This window comes from Strongylocentrotus purpuratus, unplaced genomic scaffold, assembly GCF_000002235.5.
Source record: "Strongylocentrotus purpuratus isolate Spur 01 unplaced genomic scaffold, Spur_5.0 spur5_scaffold_1, whole genome shotgun sequence".
Lineage (NCBI taxonomy): Eukaryota > Metazoa > Echinodermata > Echinoidea > Camarodonta > Strongylocentrotidae > Strongylocentrotus > Strongylocentrotus purpuratus.
Window position 1 is genome coordinate 29,147,801 of NW_022145594.1, and position 23,543 is coordinate 29,171,343.

The following is a 23,543-nucleotide window of genomic DNA, read 5'->3' on the forward strand; positions in this document are numbered from 1 at the left end:
AAGGGAGACTTAAACCATAAACCTCCTTCTGAACCAAACATAAGTCCCCCACCCCTTCACCCACTAGGCAGGCGCTATGCATTCTCAATCGTGACAAATCGGACGCCAATTATTTGCAACGAGGTAGTACTTGAGTCTGCATTCAGAACAAAATGGGCACGCCCCTACAACTAACGTAAATAGTAAAATGATCCGCACACATAAAAGATAAGCTAGAAAGAAAGAAAAGAGATAGATGGGTCTGTGCGTCATGACCAGTTTTACGATAAACTCCCATGACTATTGAAGCTAGCTTTGAGCATCATACGGGTTCATCAGATAATAAAATGTGCGTGTGTTGCTGTGAGAGCAAAAGGCTTTAACACCACAGTAGTGTGTGATGTACTTGTGACACGCGCACGCTCGCTTGTTTTGTGTCACGCTCATGTGCGCAGCCCCAAGCAGTTCCCTCCCACACAGTCTGTGAGTATTGTTGCGGCTCCATGAGTAGAGAGACAAATGCACTTACATGCGAATCTTTCTCTTTACTAGCACTGGCGTATCCAAGGGGGAACGTGACCCCCTCCCCCTCTCCCAGTCATTGAAAAAAGAGAGATGGAAAAGGGGTCCTCATTCTTAAAGAATAAGAATTACTAACGCTGCTCAAGCGTTGTACTGCATTACCATTTCATGTTTTAATTACGACTAAATGCATTTTGATTGGTCGATAAATAAAGGACCCACGCAGAATATTCTATGTTAGCGGGTGATTGTATGTGCTTCACCACAAAATAAATATGGTACCCCCCCCCCCCCCCTTAATTAGAAAGAGTAGTCCCCTAGTGCACCTACCCCCATGCAAAACACATCCTGTCTACGGCGCATAGTATTGGCTGCAGATTAAAGGCAGTATTGGCTGCAATGTTAAAACTGAGATGCGAGACCCTACGTGTTATCAGTGTCTGTGATATGGTGTTATATTGAAGCCCCCCCCCCCCCAGGCGCGGATCCAGGGGGGGGGGGGCCCGGGGGGCCCCCCCCCCCTTGAAAAAAATCATGTAAAATCACGTGATTTTTACGATTTTTTGGGGTTGGCCCCCCCCCCCCTGGCGCTCAAGGGGGGGGGGGGTGCAAATTGAAATTTTTTTGAGGATCAAAAAAAAAAAATGTGCTCACTACCCCCCCCCCCCCCCCCCCCCCCCCCCACTGAGTGAATTTTTGGCCGGCGCGTTTTTCAAATTTTCGGGAGCAAAAAAAAAAAAAAAAAAAAAAAAAAAAAAAAAAATGTGCTCACTACCCCCCCCCCCCCCCCCCCCACTGAGCAACTTTTCGGCCGGCGCGATTTTCAAATTTTCCGGAGCAAAAAAAAAAAAGTTGGGCCCCCTCCCCTAAGAAATCCTGGATCCGCGCCTGCCCCCCCCCACCCCCCCCCCCCACAAAAAAAAGAGGGGGCTTCAAAATGATCAAGCAGTGCCTCAAAAAAGTAGAAATATTTTAGTGACAGGTTTTACCATGTTCATTTTCTCCAATAGGCTGCAGTGTTATGAAAACCGGTAGGAAAACGCAAAATCTGATTTCGATTTCCAATCGTAAATATCTTGATAATCAGACAGGCGATCGGCTTGTAAAAGTCATGGATTCCTGACTGACCCAAAGGTTTATAATTATCATTGCATCATGAGCTAAATCCAGGATTTTGTTTCAGAATCTGAGACAAAGTTACCCAATCCCTTTAAACTACCACATTCCACGGTTTCCCCGAATCATATATTCAAAATGGGAGGGCACATTGTTATCCAATCCGATCCATCGTAATTAATGTCCATCAAAATTCGGAGGAGCTTGACTGGGGTCTGTTCGCTCTGGTGGTCACCCTCGACATCTGCATGTATTCGGTGCTGGTCGTTCTCCCCGTCGGGTTCGGACGTTGGGCGCGTCGACTAGCCGTGCTCGTGATGGCCGTCGAGTCTCGCGTAGGCTGCGGGCAACAGGCACAGGTTCCGAAGGCCGTTCGAAACTCGCGCCGAAATTTAGCTGTTTAGGAACAAACATAAACAAAAGTTATTATTAATTGAGGCTGTTAACCCGTTGACTACTGAATTGTATAGGTCCTATAGGCTTTAACACAGAGACCACCAGGTTCCCGTAAGCAAAGGGTTAACGTCCTTCACTCCGCGCTCTCATCAATTTCACTTTCTTTAACCAAAGGGGTAGAAATTTCCTCTTTTAAAGGTATAGACCAGTTTTGAAAACGCCCCCTCTCCACAAATGAAATGGAAGCTCTTATTACCAATCATGTGAAAGAATATGTTTTGACTAATACGTGATGATACAAATTTTGCCGGGAAACCGCCTTCAAATTGATATATTTGATAAATTATTAGGTGGCAGTATCAGTAAGAGAAATACTAGCAGTAGTACAGGTGTAGTTGCAGTAGTCGTAGTAGTAGTAGAAGTAGTAGTAGTAGTAGTAGTAGTAGTAGTAGTAATAGAGGTATAAGTAGTAGTAGTAGTAGTAGTAGTAGTAGTAGTAGTATAGTAATAGAGGTAGTATTATTACATGATGTTGTATATACATGATGTAATATAAGTAGTAGTAGTAATATTATTAGTAGTAGTAGTACTACTACTACTACTAGTAGTAGAAGTAGTAGTAGTATAAGTAGTAGTAGTAGTAGTAGTAGTAGTAGTAGTAGTAAAAGTAGTAGTAGTAGTAGTAGTACTACTACTACTTCTACTAGTAGTAGAAGTAGTAGTAGTATAAGTAGTAGTAGTAGTAGTAGTAGTAGTAGTAGTAGTAGTAAAAGTAGTAGTAGTAGTAGTAGTAGTAGTAGAAGTAGTAGGCCTAGTAGTAGTAGTAGTGGTAGTAGAAGTTGTAGTAGTAGAAGTAGTAGTAGTATTAGTATACTTACCACTTAAAAAGTTGTAGATAACTGGGTTGACGGTGCTGTTGATGTAGACTAGAAAATGGGCGAAGATGAAATAGAGGTGGACCTTGCTTCGGTCTCCCAGCTCGGACTTAAGGTTCATTGAAAAGACTTGCATGTGCCTAGAAGATGGCGAAGGAAAGAAATAGAAAAAAAGAAGGAGAGAAAATACTATCGTCATATTCCTCATAAATAATCGCACTGTGTCACATTGTATCTATCATGGCAGAGAAAGCGGACACTTTTTTTTTTTTTTTGGTCTCGAAATTTGAAAATTTGACTTTTTTCTTTCTTTGGGGGGGGGGGGGGGGGGGGGGTAAGGTCACTTTACGTTAGCCGTGGGCATAATTTAAAAAAAAAAAAACAAAACAAAAACAAAAACAAAACAAAACAAAGGGGGGGGGGTTTGAACCCCCGAACCCCCCCCCCCCCCTGCGTACGCCCCTGGTGGTAACCAATATTGGAATGGGTAAAGCAGTTGTGTTGCACAAACCTTTCTCTTTCGTCAATTGTGACATGTGTTTTTGATTGGTTGTATATTGTTGTCGGAATTTACCAATTTACGAAATGGAACAAGTGACCGTGCCGAGATGCAAAGAAAGCAATCAAAAAAAGAATGCTAAATTAAGGTAAATATTATAATAATTAGTTTTGTTTTGGTAATAATTTTTTTAGTGTCAGTTCATCCAATTGAGCACTATTCGAAAATAACTTTATTTTCTTTGATCTTTGGCCTACCACATATTAACATAAGAGAGATAAAAAAAATAGAAGACCAAGCAAAAAAAAAAGGGGGGGGGGTCCTAAAAATCTCTCTTCAGGAATCCGACTTCATGTCATTTAACACGCTCGAAACTACTTTCGAGGAAGGAAAACAGGAACCTATAAAGGAAAGGGCAGCATCAATTGAAATGGGTGAACATTACAAAGGCGTATTGCGTAATCAGAACATGATTTTTAAAGGATATACGATAGAGTTTTGAAATTGCCCTTGCGTTGATTCGTCGAAAGTTTGCTGACGTGTTCTTTATACAAGTCATCCTTACAATGCCTTGTCTCTTTTTAACTCTCGGCCAATGTTAACACTCGTTTGGTATTATTGTTGTTATTGTTATTTAGAAATTGACAGATACATTTGCAACAGCTGACCTGAGTTGGCGCTAGATGGGATGTTTCGGCAGAGCCATCTATACACAGAGTTTGGCCAACCCGGTTCGAGTTGGACACATTATGGCGACTACTGCTTCGTTGGGCAAGCACAAAACAAAAGAACATACGCCATGTTGTGACCCAGTGAAACCAGGTTTGCCAACCTCTGCTTATAATGGCTCTGTGTTGCGGTAGTGCTTTCTAGTAGCCTACACTATGGCTTTAATAGGTAGCATGCATACCTGATCGTATTTAGGACGTTAATTGGCAGGTAGCAGGTGAAAAATATGAGAGCTACGACGATGAGCATCCGGGCCACTTTCCGTCTCGACTCGACCTGTGTCTCCGTGCTCGTTTTCATCTGTCCAGATTTGGTGCTGCTGCCTCCTTGCGTCGCGCCTTTGCCAGTCGAGATGGATTTGCCATTGCTGTGATGACGGGCTTCGTTGTTCGAGTCGTTCGGCTTTTTTCGGCGGGTCTCTTCGCCGGGGATGGCCGACCAGAGCCGAATACAAACCTGGGGATTAAGCAGATTCAATGCATGGTTTTTTTTTACTAAAATTCATTAGACAACTTGACTCTTAAAAACTGATGATGGGGAGGGGAGAGTAAAAATTAGTTAATATAACATCTCAAAAAAGTTATCACCAGTGCCTGAATTTGAATAACTGACTGTGGTTTCAATTCTTGCTTTTGTAGCAATCCATGTGCAAATGTTTTACATGAATTTATTTTCATTTCTCCATATCACTGTTCTTCTTTGTCCTTCTTAAAGTTCTTTATCTAGTCTGTCCTTTCCTTTCCCCTTTTCGTTTTTCCTTCCATTTCCATATTGATGTTATTATTCAATGTTATTTATGTTAGTATATCATTGTATTGTATTAAGTCAACGCTGAACGCATTGTATTTTTAGTGGACATTTTGTACTCTTAAGTTTTGAATTCAGTGGTTGTTTTAGTCTGATGGCTGCTATTTTACATGTTTTTAATAATAAACCATACCGAATCGTATACGGGGATCTTCTATGGTATTGCTTTTTGCCTAATAAAACCGACATGAGATGAACCAAAGAGAGTGGAAACTATGACATCCATCCAAAAATTGCCACTTTGTTCGCGAAAATAGTGGTTACAAATATCCCACTCCCCGTTGCCGATTTAGTGGTCTTACCATCGAATAGGCGACCGTAATTACACACAATGGTAGGATGTAGGTCAGTAGCACGATGTTCACGTAGTACAGTTTCTGCCAGAAAGAATTGTGCCAGCCAGCCTACGAATGAAAAAAAAAAGGATATAGCGTCATTTTCATGTACTGGTGCCTACAAACATGATCATAGGTCGGAATAATCTTTTCTTTCGTCTTTTCATGAAATAATTATTGTGTCAAAGTGATCTATCCATGAAAGATAAGGTTGACAAATTCCTGAATCTTTCTGATCGATATAAAGAGTCAGAGATTAACCAATAAAGTTGGTTGGTTGGTTGGTTGGTTTGTTTGTGTTATCTGACTGTTTAGAAAGCATATGTATGCTTGTAAGTAAGCAACCAACCGCTTTAAGTCCGTCTCAAAGGACTCTGTAACGATGATTAAAGTCTTACCAAAGGACGCTAGGCGCTAGCACATCGAATCGAATATACTTTGAACACGGGACCTCCCGTTTACGATACCCGGTTACGGAAAAGTATGTATTCCAACACTTTTTCGCTACGCCTGGGATTTGAACCCTTTACCTCGGGTTTCATAGTCCAGAGACTAATATCCACTGCACCACAACCCCTCCACACTAGTTAAGATACAGTTAACAAATAAATCATTCATACCTCTTGTAAATTTGATAATTTTGGAACTTTTTGTAACTCAAGGATGAAAGTCGGACTGGATGAATCAGGGTCTTCGTTTAATATTTAAATTTTGAGCTTAATGTGTCACATTTTCAAGAAACATAAATCGGGACAAATCAAGTTTTACGTACTTAAAACATGAAATATTTAGTTATTATAGAGAGAGAGAGAGAGAGAGAGAGAGAATACGCACGCGTACAGACGCAAGGAGAACTGATGTAGCGCGCGTTATATGCAATATACGTCAAACATGGTGTACTGCCAAGTGTTTGGTTGTAATAATATTTCTTCGAAAACCAAGGGTAATCGTTTCATCGGTTTCCAAACCATTACAATTGCAATGAAATATTCAAGCTATAGGTAGCAGCTTTGAAGGTGGAGAAATTTCTGGACAAATAGTACAAGTACCACAGGAAAACGATGTGATCTGCTGTGATCATTTTGCAATTTACAGCAGGGAAACGTACGTACGCAATGGCGGTCGAATCCATGCGATACGTCACAAAACGTGCCGTGGGCAAACACCATGGCGACGTTCTGAATATTCTCGGAGCCCCAAAAGACGAAGGATTCTGAAGAAGAGTTACGTCATCCCCTTCATCAAATGTATGTTTTATATTTTTTAGCTAACGCCTTAAATGGCCTACAAACTGGAATTAACATAAAGTTTGAGGTTAATTCCCCTTTAACAAACCTCGTAACACTTGGACAACCAGACGGGCTTGTTTATGGAGGGCGTGTGGATGTTATACTCCAATTCCATGAAGATTGCCTGCAAAGAAGAAAGAAACGTTACTATTTATTTATTTATTTATTTATTTACTAATTTATTTATTTATTCTTTTGTTTATTTATTTATTTATTTATTTATTTATTTGTTCATTTATGTATTAATTATCTATATATTTAAAGAAGATAAGAAGAAGATAAGAAGAAGAAGAAGAAGAAGAAGAAGAAGAAGAAGAAGAAGAAAAGAGGAGGAGGAGTAGAAGAAGAAGAAGAAGAAGAAGAAGATAAAGAAAAAAATCAGTATTAGTAGTCGTAGTAGTAGTAATACAAGGGTGAATATTTATTTCTTAACTTGAAGACGAAGAAGAAGAATTAGAAGAAGAGGAGGAGAAAAAAAAAAAAAATCTTACCTGTGGTAAAACAGCAACGAAGGACCAAATCCAGATGGCGATTATAATGAAAACCGTTCGAGAAGCCCGGATGCGAAATTTGAGCGGGTGACAAATGGCTAGATATCGGTCAGCGGCGATTGCAGTCAGGGTGTAGATGGATACACATTCTGTCACGTGCTGTAAGAAGAAGAAGAAGAGGAATAAAAGAAGAAAAAGAAGAAGAAGAAGAGGAAGAAGAAGAAGAGGAAGAAGAAGAAGAAGAAGAAGAAGAAGAAGAAGAAGAAGAACTTAAGATCAAGAAGAAGAAGAATAGGAAGATGTAGAAGAAGAGAAGGAAGAAGAAAAATATATTAGTAGAATAATAAGAAGAAAAAGAAGAACAAGGAGAAGAGGGAGGTGAAAGAGAAGAGGAAGCAGAAACATAAGAAAAGGAAAGAAAGAAAGACATTGAGTAAAAGAAGAAAATGAAGTTAATATATTTAATCAAATTAAATACAACTTAATTCCTGAATATATAACTATCAAATTACACAAATCAACGTTATATGTAAAAAGAAAATGGGCATGATAATTGATATATATATATATATATATATATATATATATCTTACATAACATGATGAATTTATCAATATTCATGCAGTTTAAACTTTCTCACGGTTTTTCGGTACTCTATTCTGGATCAGAGTTTTATTTTGAGATTTTATAGAAGGAAATAAATCCCGATTCACGAAAATGGCCACAAAAAAAAACCAAAAAAAAAACCAATAAAGAGATTTCGTTATACCGGTGACAATCACCTGAATGCAATCTAAACGAAGCTTCTTTTAATTTAACTGAGACATGTTGATTCATTTCCGTTCAATTGTAGAATTAAAAATAGAGATTTATGAAAGTGGGAAGGGGGAGATTCTTCAATTAGCAACGGCTATAATAATAATAATAATAATACATAACATTTATTAGGCGCTTAATACTGATGTTTCTAAGCGCACAGTGTTCTGATTAAGAGAAGACTATAACCCGTAGAATTAAATTAGAAGAAAAAGCAAAGATACAAAAGTAACATAGATAAGGTAAGAAAAACAGTGGCAATCAACTAAATAAAGACAAATATGGTGCGCACCTCCATTGACCGACGCACAACTGCAATTTACAATTTGAAAAGATAGGTTTTGAGTAGAGATTTGAATTGAGATACAGAGGGGGCGCAGTGAATAAAGGCGGGCAGTTTGTTCCAGAGAGCGGGGGCAATAACTGAAAAGGCGCGGTCACCATACCGGGTGTTAGTGCGGGTCCAGGTGTTAACAGTAATGTGGAAGATGAACGAAGTGTTCGTGACGACGTACGGGAACGTAAGGATATGAGATCGGAAAGGTAAGAGGGGGCTAAGCCATTGATAGCTTTGTAGCACAGGAGAAGAATTTTGAAGGATATGCGGTGGTGAATTTTAAGCCAATGTAGTGAGTTCAATATTGGAGTTATGTGCTCTGATTTACGCGAGAGAGTCACAAGCCGAGCAGCGCTATTCTGTACCCTTTGAAGTGGGACTAGATGTGACTGAGGGAGGCCAGAAAGAGAAGAATTACAGTAATCGATATGGGTCGAGACAAAAGCATGGACTAATTTTGAAGTTGTGGGTCGGTCAAGTAGCCTCCTGATTCTACTGATCTTATATATACCAAAGGAAGCAGACTTACAAATATTACTAATGTGTTGTTTGAAAGTAAGATTGCTGTCAATATTTAAACCAAGGTCACGCACAGAAGCACAACAACTGAGAGAGCCATCACTCATAACAAGATCAGGAAAGGGGTCTGAGTTCCGAAATTTAGAAGTAATATGAATCATTTCAGATTTGGAATCATTAAGGCAGAGACAGTTTTGAAAAGACCAGGTTTTGATTTCATTGAGGCAACTGGTGAGTTTGTTCGCGGCTACTGTCCTGCTGTTTGGGTGAAGAGTTACATAAATCTGGGTGTCGTCTGCATACATAGTGTGTTGAATATTCTGATGAAGGTTAATAACATTTGAGAGAGGGCTGGTGTAAAGAATAAACAGGAGGGGGCCGACCACGGAACCCTGAGGAACGCCGCAGATGAGGGGAAATGATTCCGAGTTGGTGTCATTGATGATCACCTTCTGAGTTCGGTGCATGAGATAGGAGCGAATCCACTGAAGTACGGTGCCGGTGATGGAGAAGTCGTTCTCTAAGCGATGGAGTAACAGGTCGTGGTTGATAGTGTCAAATGCGGCAGTGTAATCAAGCAAGATGAGGACAGCTTCATTACCCTTATCTACAGCTAGAAGTAGGTCATTTAGGACCTTGACAGTTGCAGTCTCAGTAGAATGATGATTCCGATAGGCAGATTGGTGGATTGGAAATAAACCGAGATTGTCAATGTGGGCTTTCAGCTGTAGTGACACAATACGTTCCAAAACCTTCCCAAGGAATGGCAGGTTTGCGATGGGCCTGTAGTTCTTAAGTCCATTCGTGTCGAGACTCGGCTTCTTTAGGAGGGGAAGAAGCAGAGAAGTCTTAAAAGACTCTGGAACTATTCCGGATGATAACGAGAGATTGAACAGTTTGGTTATGTGAGGAAGGAGTTCATCGAGGACTTCCTTTAGAAGCCAGGTAGGAATCGGATCTAGCTTACAGTGTTTAGAAGGAAGTGAAGTGATGAGCTTCCTGACTTGTGAGAGGGATACAAGGCAGAAATCAGAGAGTTCATGACGAGGGCCTGGAGCAAAAGATCTTGAAGCTGGTGCTGGTACTACATTAGGGAAAGAGGATACAACTTTGGCGACTTTTCCCCTGAAGAATGTAGCAAATCTGTTGGCGAGTTCACTATCAGAAGAATGATCTGGAAGAGGTGAAGATTGAGTGGGCGTTGAGAGTGTCTTCACAAGACGAAACAGTTCTTTAGTGTCAGCATTCTTGATGAGATCTTTGAGATACGCTGACTTCGCATTGAAGATGCACTCATAATATGAATCGCATTCACGGCGGTACAGCTCTCTATCAACAAAAAGTCCAGACTTGATCGAACGACGTTCCGCACGACGCCTTCGCCTCTTGGCTTCCTGGATATCATCGGTAAACCATGGCGCATCAGGTCTGATTGATACAGTCTTGACCTGGATTGGAGCGTGCTCATCAATCAACGTCCGCAAAGATGAGTTGTAATGCTCCGCGGAAGCAGATGGACAAGATAGATCAGGAAGTGAATGGAACATTGTGTCAATAGAGTTGCGTAGAGAGTCCTTGTCAATGCTGCGATATTTCCTGAAGGAAACCTCTTTCTTGGGATTCTTCGGCCTTGCGATATTGACAGTGGTGACAAGTGCACAATGGTCGGAAGGCATGGAAGATAGCGAGTTCACGTTGCAGACATCATCCGAATTCCTTGTGAAAATCAAATCTAGAGTGTGACCTGCGCGATGGGTTGGTTCACGAACATGTTGCTTGAACCCTAACGAATCAACACATGTCATAACAGATTTTGCAAAATTATCATTGGGATCATCAACATGTATGTTGAAATCACCCAATAATAGAGGAAAATGATCATCTACAACAGCACCTTCAAGGAGAGTTGGAAATTCATCCAAGAATGTGCCGTTGGAGAGATTATTATTGGCAGACGGGGGTGGTCGATAAATACAGTACAACCTTACAGCAGATGAAGGTGTCAGATTGAGTGTGACATCCAGTAATTCAAAAGATGCAAAATCATTGTTGTTGTTCAAGGTACAGCGAGCCGTGGATCTATAGAGAAGCAAAATCCCACCGCCCTTGGAAGATAACCGGGGTCGATGGGTGAAATCATAATTAGGCAAACCAGATCTTAGATCAGCTAATATGAGACCATCCCTCTTACTGTCTCCAGAGAGCCACGACTCGGTGATGACTAGAACATCTAGATCATGTTCAACAATCAAATCAGTAATTGCGTGTGTTTTATTGGTCATGGAACGTGCATTCCAAAGGCCAAGTTTGAGGCTATTGGATGATACCGACATTGGTGGAGGGAAATCCGGCCTTGGCATCGTACGCCGCCCACGTCCGCGATGAGTTCGACGTCGGCGACCGATGCCAAGATCGCAGATCCTGCTCCAAACATTCATGGGTAGTAAATTAAGCGGCTGGTTATTAATCTGATGGAGATCATTCAAGTTGTATGAAATATGTAAAGCTGTACAATCAGCTGAATAAGGAGGTGAGTTGGTATGGCCAATATTGGAAACATTCTCAGTGCGATTCACTGGACCAGGATTGGGCTGGATATCTCCAGAATTAAGGAGACATCGAAATGTAGCTGTCGAATTACAGTAATATAGTATAGGTTGACTACAATATTTGAGATGTTTACAGTGGAGGCTCTTCATGTGTGAGCCAGTACAAGTGAAACATTCCTTGGTTATATAGGGCTGATTCAAAGTGTACAGAATAGAAAAAACAAGCCCTATAGAAAACAACACTTTCAATGGCTTTCCATCCATTGTACAAGCAGGAATAGCTTACACAAAAGGAGCATACAAAAGAGACTATTGTGAATGTCAGTACATTCAAATGGTATACAAGCAAAGTACCAGTAAAGCTTAATGCACATGCCTGTACAGTAAAATTGAACAAGAACATCAAACATTAAACTTAACAGAAATACTGCAAATTCACACCAAAATACACCTTACAAATTGATTACCTCTGTTCCTTGACCAATATCAAACACAATGTTGAAAATACAAATACTAAATCCAACCAAAATTGGTAAAAAATGAAACAAATTACAGAGCTCAAAATGAGAGAGGCTACCTATAGAGGTGCACACGAGGGTGATGCAACAAAGCTAAACTTAAGGAAAAGTCGGGCGATGAAATAGGTCCTACCTTAATTGTCATAGGTTCGTTAACCGTCCTTTGGCCTTTTATCGTATTTTAAAAATAACATTTAGGTAAATACCAGATTTGTAAATAACCCAACCTCACATCGTATTTCGAATCCCGAAATATCCATCCCTTCATCTTTCCTACCCTAAAAATAAGGCTAAGGCGAGCACTTCTGAGAACTGCGCGCTCTGAGTTTGCGGATGTGACAGCTTGATGCATTGTAATGGCCCTTCTCCGGTAGTCCGAAGGGAACATGCAGTGTTTTCTTGTAGCCAACAAATACGTCTTATCCCGAAGTTTTCTCCCCCTAGAGGTTGTCTTCCGAAAACGTGTCATTCTGGTAAGTTAACGCAAGTAAAAGACGAGCATGTATCCGGTTATTTTTTTATTTCAGTGGTGCTTTTTGAAAATATCCATATCGTTCGTCGTGGTCACAGTACATTTGCTCGTTCGTACAGTAAAAATCAGGAAACGAAAGGGAGATGGCACACATTAAGAAAAAAAGTCCCAGCCATTTGCTGTTTTAAGGGAGAGGGGAGGTAAGTAGGCCTAGATTAAAATTTACTAGCAACAAGGCCACACATACTGAGATAAGTGTTCCCTTGTCCTGCCCCCCCCCCTCCCCCTCTCCCTTTTCCCTTCCCTTTCCCCATCTTAGCCTTCTCTACGTCCCCTACCTGATTCACTATTAGATATTATCATATCTGATCTGGATTATGGTTAAAATCACGCAAAACGCTCGATAAAAGCCGAATTTATTTTAGATGTATTCGTTTCTTAACTGTTTTGATTTTTTTTCGACTTTATTTTATTTTTGCCTTTTCTAAGTATAATACAAATATGGGAACAATAATAACGTCATGTCAAAATGAGATTAACATATGAACATATAATAAAGAACTTTTTGTTTCTATAACATATTAGTATTATGCATTTAAAGTATTATCCTAACTATCTGTAGAAAAGTGCAAGAGATCGCCAATCTAAGCGATGCTGGACTAGGATGGCAGCCTCAAAAGTAGAACAGTCTTAAAGAGAAGGTTGAGTTCTGGGAAGAAGTAAAAAATAATTTGTGAGCGTTATCATTGTTATTATGCAAGGGTGGAAGAACATCAGATTAAACATGTTCCCTGAAAAGCATGGCTCTTCAAATGCCTTCATATTCTAAATATGACATGAAACATCGTAAAAATCGGGGGGGGGGTAGGGTTTCTTCACCATGTGCTCGTGTAGTCCCATATACATCATTCTATGTACAGTGCTTGTAACTTTGCCAAGGTTTGGCCAAATTTCTTATCATTTTGATGATTCCAGAACCTTGCAATACACACAAATACTTATCTACTATAGATGATCAACCTTTCCTGATAGATTCCACACCGTTTCTTTCACAATGCAATCACATGACCAGAACTCAACTTTATCTTTAAGGTGAAATATTGAAACGAAATTGTGTTCATACGATCCTTGTGTATGTGCGTTTGTGTGTATCGAATAGTGGATGTTCATGTATATCTGTGTTTTGTGTTGAAGTAGAAACTAATTCCGTGTGATTTGTCGAGGTATTTCAAACTCAAAGTTATCAAGAGGACAATAATTACAGGACAGTATGTACCTTTTTCCGGATCTATGATTTTGGGCCCCGCAGTATTAGATAATTTAACATCAAGTTACATAATCTGCAAAGATACACAAGTTATATTTTATATCTAATATCAGTTCGTATGTATTGTAAACATTGTTAAGTATTCTTATTTGTTAAAGTATCGATTGTAATAGTAAATTCATTATTTTTTGTTGTGTTACGTTTTCTAAACTGATTTGTATCAAAATATTTTGGTTACCTGTTTAAAGGGTTAGGCTCGACTAGCGCATGTGCTATTATCTGACCCCTTTTACCAACCAATAGTTTCTCTTCTTGTTCATGTAAACACATTGTATGAAATAAATTACCTTATCGATAAAATCAGAAATATAATCAAATAATTTCTTGAGACATCAATTCATAGCCGAATTCAGAGAAGACATTGTATTGCCTATAAGAAACATGGTCAGATAATACAATAGGTTAATGTTAACGCTAGCACATTAAATGTGTGATATCGAAGGTCTTTTTGATCGCCCTCATTTTTAATACCATTTTTCCATAAGATGTGATTCACTGGTGTATGAAAGAAAATTTGTCCTGCCGAATTTAGTGGAACCTTTGCCCCTATTTTCAATTACGCTCTAAGTTGTCAGTGTACGCAGAGTACCGAAATGTGACGTCATACTGGCCGAGTTGTCACGGTTGCTGGTTCCTAAGAAGTGTATGCTAAACAATGGCGTGATCTGCACACCAGCCCCAACCCTGAGTTGCCCCGCTTCAGTCCGTTGCTTGAACGATTTCGCCGTGATCCTCATGCGCAGGCTCTTTTGTTAAAGACCCTGTCCGAAAAAATACGACTTTATAAAAATGGAAAACTGAATGAATTGAGAATATTAATATAAAGAAATAACAAGAATTTACCCTTTCATTATTGCACAAAAACAAATTAAAACCTCATCTTCCGCACCCCTCTAAATTATGGGTCAACAGGGGTCAAATTGGCCGAAGTTACAGTGACGACATAACACGTGGATCCCATCGGTTCACCTATAAAGCTGAGGCCATAAGCCGTGCTTAATTATTGCAAAGTCATTGTGAATGTGCGTACTTCACATTAAGAAGATGTCACCAAGTCGATAGCAAGTTTTTCCGTCGACAACTTCCGATTTTCACAGCTTTAGATTTTGAGTTTTCAGAGAGCTGATACTCCTCTGACAGACACTATAAAGGCATATAATTGATATTATTGTAATCTATGCCTTATAATCTTTCCGTTGATTTGTAGTTCAGACATTTCATTTTTCAGTTCGGATAAGAACCAGTGACATGGAGGACAAGCGAAAATGACGTTAGCACTTCGGTACTCAAGGCCAGTGTCATGCACTGGCATGTTTCAGCTGTATTTAGCACATTGAACTTGGCGGTTGATACTGTTTTAGGCCTAATGAGAATGCTTTAAGGTGACACGTAATGACATTAACGGGTTAGCTAGACCCCGTTCACATAATGATGCGGTATTCGTCGATCGAAAACCAAATAAGAAAATAGATAGATAAATGATTTAAAGAATAGAAAATAATAGAACAATAAAAAATGATAAGTACATGTATTAAGTAGATGAAGAAATGGTTGAATAGATAAATAGATAAATAAAAGGATTATTAAATGAATTTATGAATGAATGTTTAAATGAATTCATGAATGAATGTTTAAATAAATGAATAAGTAAATGAACAAACAGTAAATATATAAATGATACATGGACGAATGAAATCGATATATAAATCAATATAAAAATAAATGAATGAATAATAAATAAAAAATACATCAATATAAAATAAATAACAAGTGAACCACATCTAGTCAACAAACTTTTTCATCCGGTCATTGGATGTGAAGTGGGTGAAGAATTAGCTGAAGGAATGAACGAATGTTCCTACTATTTAAAAGGTGTTTGTGTCGTAAGAGAGTAAAGAACCCTCACAAGTATACCATAGTGGGGTTCAGGATGTTCGTTGTGTTATACTTGTTTGTGTCTTACAAGAGATTGTCAGCGTACGTAGTTTCTGCGCCATATGTGAACGGGCTTTACAATTTACACCGGCATGATCAAGTTTTCTGTCCCATAATTACGTCACAATCAGTAGTGTATTTAAAGAAAAGGCTGCGTTGTGGAAAACGTGTACAAATAATTTGAGAGCGTTCTCATTCTTTATATGTCATTTTGGAAAATATGATATTAGAAATATACCCTGAAAATAATTGCTCTTAAATTCCATCATAATTATTGGAAATACGACTAAAACATTGGTGGAAAGTTTAGATCAGACCAGACTTTCATTTTCATACCAAATGTGTGCATATTCCCATATATATACATTACTGTGAGAAATACATGTCAATTTCTTGAAGATTGTGTAAATTTCGTCTTGTTTTTGTGATTCCGAGACTCCACAGACTATTACATTTTTTCTTTGCATATTTTAATACATTTCCCAATTGCTCAAACCACTCTCAAACACTCTTTCGTTTGTTGTCGTGATCTTATCAAATGGTCAGAATTGAAATCTAAATTTAAAACGAAGGTCAAGTTCTAGTAAAGATGACGCACATTTTGTTTACGTTTTTATTCTATATCATTCCCATGTGGAATCCTGTTACAGGAGCAATAAACCATGGACAGAACTGCCCTTCAACTACCCCCAAAATAGTACCAACCTTGATACGGGATACTTTACAGATTGTGTATTACCATGTGTCGTGGAAGAGGTGTCTTGGAAGAGTGGATATGTCACCGGACTGTGGATCACAAGGTCCGCGGGTCAAGTCCCACCGCGGCACTAATGTCCTTTGGCAACACATTGATCTACATTTGCCACTCTCCACCCAGGTGTTAATTGGGTACCCGGTAGGATGCGAAAGCTAATGTGCTTAGATTAGCAAGTATGCGCTTGTAAAAATGACGACTGGCTGGAATGCTCCCCAGGGAGTGGAGAATGTACATACATTGTGTGTGGGTAAGCCTGAATCCGATGACCGGGGTAATAATATATATATATATATATATATATATATATATCTGTAAAGCGCTTTGAGAGAGCCTTCGGTCCTGAAAGCGCTATATAAGAACTAGCTATTATTTGTATTATGTACTAATATCTGTGTCAACTATTTTCTCCTCTTTTTTTAAAGGAAGGTTGAGTCAATTTTTAACACTTCGATCGCTTCCGTCGCCTCTCTGTATACGGTCACTCGTTATCCACATGTGTATGTTTACACACGTTGAGGGATGCAATGTTTATTGGCAACACAATGACTTCAAGATTTCAACACCGGTATAGATTGATTTTGCGGTGGAAACAGTTAAATCCTCTCGAAACCTTTGGTATATCTATTCCATGATAAATAATATGTGGCACAAGGAGATTTTTTTGTGTGGAGAGTAAAGAGCTAAGACAATTTCAAAAGCCTTGGGCATCCTTTTTTTGTTAAATGTGCGCATAGAACAAAGACATATTACATAATCAAAGCATGATTTCTATTAGCAATACGACAGGCTATTGAATGTACTCTTGGGATGTTTAATTGAAAGTCTTCGTGATTTTGGGGGTAACAAATTAATGTTTTTTTAATGCCAATAATCAACATTGGGTGTCGGAGGTGGTGTTGAAGACTGAGAAAAGTAAGAATACGACATTTTCATTAAGAAAATTAAGAAATAACAATTCCGTTTTAAACATCTTTGAAAACTTCTGTTATATGAACACTCAAGTGGTATTTTAGAAAGACCATTCCTATTTTCATTATCTTCTTTTAATTGGCAATGTTTGCAAACACCGGCAACGTTTTTTTTTCTTTCTTCATTTCTTCTTGTGTAGGTTCTCTTAAACTATCATTCGGTAATAGTTTCAAAGGCTTACAACATAACAATCTCTCTCTAAAACAGTGGGGAGTTAAGTACAATTTCCTAAATAACTTTGGATAAAAGTGAAAATGTGTTTTTGTTTCTGCGATATGGGGTAGAGGTAGAGTCAGTTTAACCAACTTCAGTTACATTTTACCCAATATTGTGTACACTGTTATCCCACAGAGATGCATTTTGTTGTTTTTTAGCCAGTGATGGGTAAATTTGTATCCAACCGATAAGTCTTTGAATGTAGCTTTGTCCATACTGATCCATATGTGTGTTTTTAATTGTTTTTAATAATTTCTTTCTGCTGTAAATTATGAATTACTCGAATGTTTATTTGCAAAATACTTTCGTATATATAATTTTGTATCGATCTTATTCACGGCCGTAAGAATGTAGTTTCTTTTTTTGATGAAGAGGCGACCTATTTCAATAATGCTGAAGAAATAAAAATTAATAGAAAGAGCGTACACATCGTACGTGGATAGTTGTGGCAGAGATATGATATCGAAAACAGTTTGGAAGCACATGTACAACAAAAACTGGCGCCTTCATGCGCAGGAACATCATGTCACCACACGTGTCCCTGCGTGTATGTTCCGTCTTTTAATTCACTTAAATAAACCCAAGGACAAAACCTAGCCCTGCGGCCTCGCCCCAAGTACAGGGTCACATTGGCCTTCATCCAGCATTCCTGGCAAGGAGGACTGTTCCAAAAGTACAAGCAGTCTGGCGTGAAGGGGACGGTGTTTAAATACAATTTCGTGTTAATGTCGCCCAAATGTTTCTGTGAATGGTTGCCATGAAAGTAATACTATCATCGCCTGAGCTGGTGCAATTCATTCGGAGCTCAGCAGAATCGTAATTTTGCAAAGTAAAATACAGCATTTACTGTACAAAGAAATATTTCGGTGCACTTTCTTGTTTCGTTCGTTTGTTTATTTTCGAATCCAGAATGTTTAATTCGATACATTTTTTCAGATAAACAGACATATTTCGAAGCTTGAATGATCTTTTTTTACCATTCAGTATTGTAATCTTCATTTGTAAACAAGCTACGTCAATTGAATTGCTTTTAAGATTGTGATTCACACAGTTTACAGGTTACAAAATAGCTGAATCAGACTCAGTATATTTGCTTTATGTGTATTGATTTATTCATAAATTTTTTTGACTTAATTTATCATTTATATATTTATTCATATGAGTATTTATCCATTTCATCATACAATCAGTCGTTCATATGTTAACGCGTTAATTGATATAGTTTGTGCAAAATACAAAATGCGATGACAACTAAAAAAAAAGGTGAGTTTAATGGTAGAGCGATTGTGTGGATTAAAAATGAATACGCACATTTAACCCGCTCCCTCGTGCACAACTTTTTCCGCACATGTTGTCGGCTACTATCTTCATGCGACGTGGAGTTCTCCTCTATACGCACTTGGGAAGGCTATCTTATACCGCATAGCCGCGGCGTAACTGCCCGTGTTGTGATGCGGATGCGGGCTCCTTAGTGCTCTCTCGTGCGAGATAATGAAAACCGGGCCAGGTGGGAAATAATGAGCCACCTTCGCTTGGTAATGGGCGAATGTTCCAGAAACAATTAAATGCGAGTCAGATACCTTCCTTTCCTATCTAGTATAAACCCGTCATCAAGTTATGTTCATCTCCTTAACAAGCTCTAGTTCCCCCCCCCCCCCCATAGCGTTATAAAAGGGGCTTGAGGGGCTCAAGCCCCAGATTTGTTTATGCCCTCCTCCCAATTCTTTATCATAAATGAATATAAGTGAGGCACATTCAACAAAAAGTAATGCAAGAACCTCCACTCTGTGTAGAGGGTACGTGACTCAAGTTGTTATCATTTTGAAGATTCGAGGAAAAAAACCTCACAGTTCACCAATTAAAATGTGCTACATCAATTACTCTTTTTTTCATTTCCTTCCAGACAGTTCCTGTCACAATGCAATCGCATGACCAGGGACAAAGCCATTTGTCAATGACAAATGACAAAAATCAGTGACAAATCTGCTGATAACCAATCAGAAGCAAGGATTTCAGTAGCTTATAACAAAAACTGTCATTTGTCACTTATGAAATGTTTTGTGAAATGGGGCCATGAACCCAACTTTATCTTTAAATGACGTTGAGCATCACTAGACATAGATTGCGTTTGTGACCGAGTCAACTTTCTCCAGCCAGATCTCAAATTTATCGCTTCCCTGCATGATACTTTACCAATAGGAGGACGAAATACTAGGCCATTGAATTATAGTGAGATGTATGTCCGCCAAATGTGATTTATGAGAAATATGTCCTGATCGTGAAATTTATATTCATAGGAGCCATTTTTTAACAAGATAAGAGAGGTAAAAGTGATTTATCGGGTAGGTTTCAGAAGCCGTTGTACTTAAAGATAAAGTTGAGTACTTGTCACGGGAGCACATTGTGGTAGAAGCTGTCTGGAAGCAATTTACCGGTTTACTGACGCATTCAAAATGTATGCATAACTTAATAAACAAAGTTGTTTTTGGAAACCCGAAAGCTTGTACGAGGCTTGCCTAACATAGCGACAGGTAATGTACGCAGACCGGAATCCAAGTATTGTATAGTAGTCATTCACTAAAATCAGGTTAATGGAGTAACTCGTCTCTAGGTCCCCTGGAAGGAAACACCTATACATTTGAATATGTAAATGAACCGGTCTTTTGGTAAAGAATAATGATCATGATTGTGAAGAAAAAAAGGGGGAAATACGAAATCAAAGCAATGGAAAAAGAAGAAAATAGGGCATCGAAGCGAGATGGATTCGACCCCTAGTTCAACTGAAAAGTCAAATGTTCTGTTCCTCAACAGCTACACAGAGTCTTTCATATGGAACATAGTTTATATTCATAGTTACAGAGGGCCAGATTAGGATTGCATAATTATAGGCCCATGCACTTCCAAGGTATGATTTTCAAGTTATGAAAACAAATAATACAACAACGACAACAGCAGCAGCAGCAATAACAAATCTTGCTGAAAACAATACATGCACCCTGAAATGGGTTTATCGGACTACACAGCTATGTGGTATGAACGCTTAATGGAACCCTTTCAGCTGTTTCTCAGCATATTTCGAATATGAAGGCATTTGAACACCAATTTTTCACAGGGGACATTTCTGCTATGTTATCGTTGCAAAATGACATGAACGGATTAAACAATTATATCCGTTGCCTAAGGCGTACTCGACACACAAGCCTGTGCACTTTTTGATTTACGACTTCTTCCTTCAGTTAAAGCTGTTAGAATGCTCTGAAAAATTTGTTATGCCATTATTTTTATTTTTTACTTGAATATTTTTTTTATATTGAAAAGAAGAGAAAGAAATTGAAGATAAATAAATGTAACTATTGATTAGAGTTTGAATCTGAAAAGAGGTTTCGTGGCATAATGGTTCATTAACTTGACTTTCATTCCAAACGTAAACAAATATGAGGTGTTTTTAGAATAGTTAAAGTATCAACCATTCATCAAATTTAGAAAATATTTAATTTTAAATAGGTTTGCTACGGGATGACCAAAAGGCCTTGCATGTCATTCCGAATTCACACCTATATTAATATTTCATAAATTTGATTAATCCGTAACGCTTGGATTTGACAAAGTCGATTTATTTTTCTTTAAAGGAAAAGTCTACATGTACTATGAAGTTGGTTTTAATTAAAGCGAAAAACAGGGGGTACTGAAAGTTTGAGCAATATCCGAATAAATATAGAAAATATATGACTTTTTCAAGATGTAGTTATTAAATTACAATAGGCAAGACTGTTACGTATCTTATGAGAAAATGTCATAAACTTTCATTCTCAGTTATTGGTGACGGAATAGATTTGTTTTATACAGTGGTTGTATACAAACATTTTGGAATAAATATATTTAGGGTGAATGTTTGATTAAACATTTTTCTTAAAGGACATTTTTTTTAAACGTGTTTTAGTACATATGGCAAACAGAAGGGGACCTTCACAGAGTTGCCAATTAGTTTTTGATTGATCACACCTTCAAAAATACATAACTTTTTTTTTTATTATTCCGTTTTTGCTCAAACTTTCACCAACCTAATTCGCATATTTGTTCTGCTGCTTTAATACGGACTTAATATCAGGGTGGACTACCCCTTTAAGGGTCTTGAGGATCGTGGTATGGGGAAAGATTTGTGCCTCCAGTGACTCTAATAGGGGGCTGGTGGAATGCCCTGAATGGAGGGAAACGTCAATGAGAAGATGAATGGCACGACTGTTCCAGCTGAGCATCGTTATTTCACGCCGTAATTTAGCATACTTCAAACCTCGATCAGCATCAACAGAACACACATCAATTCATCAGTCCCATACTACGATACGAGTGTTAGTGACAACCTCTTTGAAATGTATACAATTTACATAACTCAAAGTACTTACGTGTAAGTCTGTGATCCTTCCTCGTGTGTGATCACGTATCAGAGGTGTTTTTTTAATAAGCTTTGGGATACTTTAATAGAAACGTACATGGGGGTCTTTTACCTCACATTTGTACTAAATATACTTAACTATCTTATTCCTCCTACATCCCGGGATGTTCTTTCATTATATAAATTAATCCATTTAATGACGTTACTTCAAATGTCAAGTTATAAACATGAATACATTGCGCGTCCTTTTAAAAATGTTGTAGGACTTGAATGTTTTTCTTTCAAATTTCGATGTCCTACACGCTATTTGTATTTATCTGTTCGTAAAGTTTTCCACTCGGCTATTATGGTATTTCGAAGCGTGCAGACACGCTGTCAGTACTGACTGTGATGAATTTTTTTTTAAAATAAATATTTCAGCCTCTCTTTCTTAACTTTGACTATAGGGATCTTTTAGTGGGTGTTACCTGAAAGTAGGGAATGAGCTTGCACGCTGTATCACCCAGCCACCAGGTTTCCGTGACATCACCAACTGCAGTCGGTCCGAAGCAGATCAAGGACACCAAGATATCCGCAGCGCTCAGGTTCACGATGTAATAGTTGGTGACCGAGCGCATGTGCTCGTTCCGCATGACGGCATAGACCACTAACGAGTTTCCGCCAAGGGCCAAGAGCAGGAGGAGCATGAAGAACCCCAAGATGACCCATTCGTAGGTTTGCGGGTAAACCATCTCCCACACCAAGTCATAGAAGTAGTCACTGGATTCTCCGTAATATAAAGAACTCGAGGAATTGGTTGATAAGTTGGCTGCTGATGCGTAGATCTCATCGCCAATATCTGTCAGGTTATCAGTTAGCGGTTGAAGCTCCATGATATACATTTATTGGGTGACCGCGGAGGGCGGGCTATGCGTACGAATGGTTCTAGATTTCTCAGTTGTTCTGGATGTCTCTGAGTTGATGAATATAGCCTATATCACCCGAGGGAGTAAGTGTAGTTCGAGATGAGCTTTCCAATATCTTAACGTTTCCATAGTGTTTAACAGTTTCCTCGTAGTTTGTCTTCACACCTGTGTAAAGGAACAAGAACGAAAAGGGAGTTATAATACATTTCTTCATAAGTATAATATGAAGGTTCAGTACGTTAGTTAAAGACCGTCAACACTACTGGGCCAGAAGGGATTAGACCACACAGCGAGATCACTGAAAGGTGGCTATCTCATTAACTCAGCTCTCAACTAACATAAGAAAAAGAGGATCATGGGAGACCAACAGGCACCGATTGGGAAAGTTTTCTATATAGAGGGAGCAATTAGCTACAAGTAGGACAGTGGGGTTTTAAAGGGATAATAAGGAACGTGTTGTCTCATTGGTGGCTAGATGCGTTTCGTTGTTAGCTCATTTATTTATTTATCGTATATTATGGGTACAACCGAGTATGAAACAACATTCATTATCTCTTTGTTTGTTTCCGTTTTTGTTGATGTTCTGTCGTGGTTGCTGCTGTTGTTGCTGCTGTTGTTGCTGATGCTGTTGCTGATGCTGCTGTCTTCGTTATTTTTGTTCTTGACCACCCCCATCAATATTCATGAAGTACTGAGCAATCGATAACTCGTCCTGGGTACTGTCAAATCCCGCCAAAAACTGAATTCTAAAATGGCTTTTGGGCTGGCTCCTTCATTTTGTCTTGGGACACG

General features: G+C 38.8%; 1 protein-coding gene across 1 annotated transcript; it reads right to left on the reverse strand.

Annotated features, from left to right (window-relative positions):
* Positions 1 to 1,664: 1,664 nt before the first annotated feature.
* Positions 1,665 to 22,912, reverse strand: LOC584658 (orexin receptor type 2-like). The gene is made up of 7 exons (XM_030977997.1): positions 22,314 to 22,912; positions 7,039 to 7,197; positions 6,594 to 6,671; positions 5,226 to 5,327; positions 4,298 to 4,572; positions 2,892 to 3,028; positions 1,665 to 2,013 (listed from the first exon to the last, which is right to left on the reverse strand). The coding sequence occupies exons 1-7, from the start codon at positions 22,725 to 22,727 to the stop codon at positions 1,805 to 1,807; spliced, it is 1,374 nt and encodes a 457-aa protein (XP_030833857.1). The 5' UTR covers positions 22,728 to 22,912; the 3' UTR covers positions 1,665 to 1,804.
* Positions 22,913 to 23,543: the final 631 nt, after the last annotated feature.

Coding starts and splice junctions, on each gene's coding strand:
- LOC584658 (XM_030977997.1), bottom strand. CDS start 22,727: ATGTATATCATGGAGCTTCAACCGCTAACTGATAACCTGACAGATATT. Junction 7,198..22,313: donor AGCTCATTCCCTACTTTCAG/GTAACACCCACT, acceptor TTCTTCTTACAG/CACGTGACAGAATGTGTATC. Junction 6,672..7,038: donor TCGTTGCTGTTTTACCACAG/GTAAGATTTTTT, acceptor TCTTCTTTGCAG/GCAATCTTCATGGAATTGGA.